This window comes from Cladophialophora immunda, assembly GCF_000835495.1.
Source record: "Cladophialophora immunda strain CBS 83496 unplaced genomic scaffold supercont1.110, whole genome shotgun sequence".
NCBI lineage: Eukaryota > Fungi > Ascomycota > Eurotiomycetes > Chaetothyriales > Herpotrichiellaceae > Cladophialophora > Cladophialophora immunda.
In genome coordinates, this window is record NW_015622650.1 from 1 (window position 1) to 4,185 (window position 4,185).

Genomic DNA, 4,185 nt, shown 5'->3' on the forward strand with positions numbered 1-4,185 from the left:
AAATTATCGGTCGCACCTTTGTGGTTCCAGCATAGGTCATCTCGACGGTTTGCGGACAGGGGGTGAGCGTTATGGAGTTCGTGATATCCGCTGGCCTGGTCGAGCCAGGTCGGCTCTTCAGTCCTCTCAGATTCGCCTCGACCTTCATACCGTTACATTTCAGCTCCACGTGGTCAGGAAACGCAACATCAGAAGGTTCTCTCATGCAAGCCCCGGTATTCTCTGAGGCGCAAAATACCATGACACGGTGTGATGGATCCTTGATCAGCTTATCGATGGTATCTTGGGACAATAAAACCATGAGCCTTGCAGTGTCTTTGGTTGATTCTCGAGCTAGATCCTAGTAAGCATTGCGATCGCTCAAGGCGGAGAGACATCAAAACTACCTTGGCACTCGTGGACTTGAGTGAGCTGCTGCTCAATGGTGTAGAGAGGCGAGCCTTTGAAAGTAATTTGGCCAGCACCGCTTCCATTGCTCTCGACAGGGTATCCCATAATTGGGCCAAAAGTCTGTTTGGAGGGTATGTTGTCGGATTTGTGAGCGCTAAGTGAGAGAACTGAGCGGTTGACGAGCGTCGCCCAGATTTCATCCAGCTTTTCCCGGCTAGGCAGCGTTATGATATCTGTCGGTAAGGGAAGTCAGGCTGAGACAGAAGAAGGGAGGGGAGAGGGGTTGTCGTACGATTTATCATTCTGATTTGCAGAAGAGCTTTGGTTCCATTCTGCCTCAATCCGCAAATGCCTAGTATCTCCTTCATCTGCACGACACTTGTTCCACAAACTGCCTGAATCAATCCCGTGTGCTCGTCACGCGTTCCACACCGTTTTCTCATCAATTCTTGGAGCTCATGGACTGAAGTGAGCTGCTGCTTAATAGTTCGGGGAAGGAAGCTCTCGATGCTCTCTAGCGCCTTCCGGTCGTTCAGCGCTATGATATCTGTCGGTAGGGGAAGTCAGGCTGAGGCAGAAGAAGGGAGGGGAGAGGGGTTGTCGTACGATTTATCATTCTGATTTGCAGAAGAGCTTTGGTTCCAGTCTGCCTCAATCCGCAAATGCCTAGTATCATCTTCAACTGCGCGACACTTATTCCACAAACTGCCTGAATCAACCCCGGCTTTGCTGCTACAAGCTCTTCTGCTTGGGCAGGTGTGTCTGCTGCCATAGTGTCCGCCATGGTGTTTTGAAATCGTGCTTCTGGGGCAGATAGCCGGATAGAGGAAGGACGGATTCTGTCAGAGTAGGGCGCAGCGTCGATGAAATCAATGGCGGTGGGTAGGAAACGTCGTGACGCGAGGGCCGCGTGTGTTTAGGGTCGCATGCGGTGTGAGAGAGGCATTTTTTGATGTGTAGATAAAGTTGGGAACGACCAGCATGCGTACTGGCACTCCGTTGACCCAAGGAAAATGGACGTCGAACTTTGCAACTTCATCTTGCACCAGTCGCCGAGACGAACTGAGCCCTTCCTGAGGACCCAAGACGTTAGAAGTAGCAGGGAAGCAAGCCAGACGCTTCGCCGATCTATCGCGAGTCGAGGTCCGCTTTCAGGATCGTTAAAAGGTTATGTTCCTCTATTTCGTAGAGGTCGAGGATGTCAATTGTTTGACTGCGATTATCGTGTCCATCGAACACCCATTTAGGAAAAGATGCCCAGCCCACTACCGAGTAGTTAAATTCAAGTCACGCGGGGTGCTGCAGCACGTGCAACATGTGTCAGTCGGACGATATGTGTTGCGCCTGGAACAGTTGCCGTTCCACAAGCGCTTCAGGCGTTACCTGATTGCGCCTAGTGCCAGGAGGCATTGAGGCGTCGCAGGACTCAGGAGAGATCTTCCTGGCACCTAGCATTTTGTATATAGACGATCAGATCTGGCCTGAGGACAGACACAGGTAGACAGACCAATACACAACCTTGCTCACATCTTTGCGAAACTGTAGAAATTACCATTAGTCTCCAAACACTCTACAGATGGGATTGTTCGTTCAACTTGCAGGGAATTTCGGCGTATCCCCTCTTCGACGTCTGAAGTGGCGCTGGGGCGCTTCAGGGTGGCCGGACAGTTGAATGTTCGAGAAATGGCGCCTTCTCTGCATGTTTGGGAAATGTGTCCTTGCCCACCTCGATACTGTACACCTTCGTTCGCTATAGCTATAACACTATTGCCGGGTCGCACTGTCGAACTAGCAGGATCGTGAATAGGTCATGGATTGGTCTGTCTACCTATGCCTGTCCTCAGGCCAGATCTGATCGCCTATATACAAAATGCTAGGTGCCAGGAAGACCTCTCCTGGCACTAGGCGCAATCAGGTAACGCCTGAAGCGCTTGTGGAACGGCAACTGTCTCAGGCGCAACACGCACCTATACAAGCAGCAATAAAGAAGCTTCAAGAAAAGTTGGTCAAGATACTACGCATTCGATTGTTGCGCCAGACCTCTCTCTGAACGTAATGTTATCAGAAAAGTTACTGTAAACTTAGATCCCAGATCCTGGACGTGCGATCTTCTGAAGCAGAAGCCAGTAGTTTACCGTCCGGTGAGAAGGCCACGGCCCTTACACTTTCTGTATGTCCTTCTAGCTTCTCCACTTCTCGACACGTGCTGACATTCCATAGCTCAACGGTATTATCATATGAAGCTGAGGCCAGTAGTGTACCATCGGGCGAGAAAGCCACTTGGGACAACTCTTTTGTACACCGGATACAATTCAGACGTATATATGTGCCTCGAGAGAAGTTAATGATGTCCCTGACACACTCTCGTCGTACAGTAGTAGAAACATTTTGCAACTAATCGAGGAAAATCCAGAAGCCGACCGGTCGCGGCAATAAACTCTGGCACCTCGTCAGCTATGTTGAGAGTTAGGTTTGCGTCGGTGGCGGAGGCCCATTGGGGGACATCGTTTTCGGGAGGCTCAATCTGGGCGACATTGATTTCCCAAATCCACGATCGAATTGGGAGTTCAAATAATCTAGCTGCCATTATACTCCTCCGCATATTCCTCTACCAACCTTCAATACGCTTGGGTAATTCCCTAGCTAAAGTCGTAATACTGTAATTAATCTCTTTGAGAGAAGCTGACAGATCACTTGTCTCGACGTGGTTGATGATGATTTGAGCTCTGTCTACCAGCTGGGCGACCGACGGCGGCTCAATCACATTAGGTTTTTGATCCGACATCGCACGTCTAACTAGATACACAGTGACAGAGATCAGACTTGTTATGTGGAGACACATAAAAGACTCTATAGCTCGCCTACGTCTCGAACCGCGCGACCAACTCGAGGTTACGCAAGTGGATTGTCCCTCGTGCGCTTGGGCGATCAAAACGGAAGTGTACCTGAACTTCCTCTGGTGTGGCGCAGATAAATTCGCCACCGTCTTTGAGATGATCCGAGCGCGGTGCCGACGAGACTCTGTGACGTGGAAGTAGACAGACGAAAACGCTAATACTATGTTGGGACAGTGGTGATTTGGGGCGCTGAACAAAACACTTTGATCGATGTCGCCAGCCGCACTCTAGCCTGTCGCGCGATCATCTGCGGCCACCACGACGGCCAGTTTTACGACCGGCCAAGCCACTCTGGAAGTCGCTCACGTGACTCGTGCTCTCACACCCCGCTGCTTCTTCAAAAATGACGTCGCGCCGAACAAAATCTGACCTATGAAAGCCTTCCGATGGTCGCTCACCCCATGGTCTACGACGTCCACGGACGTACCCCCTTACGGAGGGTCTTGACTACCAGTGGTCAATGGATTGACACGCTCTCTGTCAAGCGCAGCAGATTGCGGTCACGCCAACTCATTCAAATTGCACTTCACGCGCTACGTGACGGTCTTGCCCGGATAACAGTTATCTTCCGGGCGGTGACGCAAGGGTTCTACGGGATAGAAAGTCTGTCGAGAGTCAGAAACTGGACAAATCCCATTCGCAACCTGGCCCACCATTTCGCGCGGCGGTCAGCTCGCTGGCCTTTCTCCCAATGGCCACTGTTGCTGAGTTCTCAATGGGTCAACACATCCAACTAGCAGTTCGCCTCTGGCGATCAACCGGTAACGCTATGAGTCGTTTATCCGTTGCAACCGGCCGGATGATGCGTTGTAAGGGTCCTGTGGGAAGACCACATCTCTTCTCACCCTTTTTGCGGGGCGACCGAAGCCGTCTACAGTACATTCCCTGACGACCCCGG

General features: G+C 51.3%; 1 protein-coding gene across 1 annotated transcript; it reads right to left on the minus strand.

Annotated features, from left to right (window-relative positions):
- Positions 1-16: 16 nt before the first annotated feature.
- Positions 17-1,588, minus strand: PV07_12746 (uncharacterized protein; the record flags this gene model as incomplete). Its single annotated transcript, XM_016400308.1, has 3 exons — positions 997-1,588; positions 387-623; positions 17-333 (listed from the first exon to the last, which is right to left on the minus strand). Coding segments are annotated over exons 1-3 (732 nt in total), but the record flags the coding sequence as incomplete, so codon positions are not given.
- Positions 1,589-4,185: the final 2,597 nt, after the last annotated feature.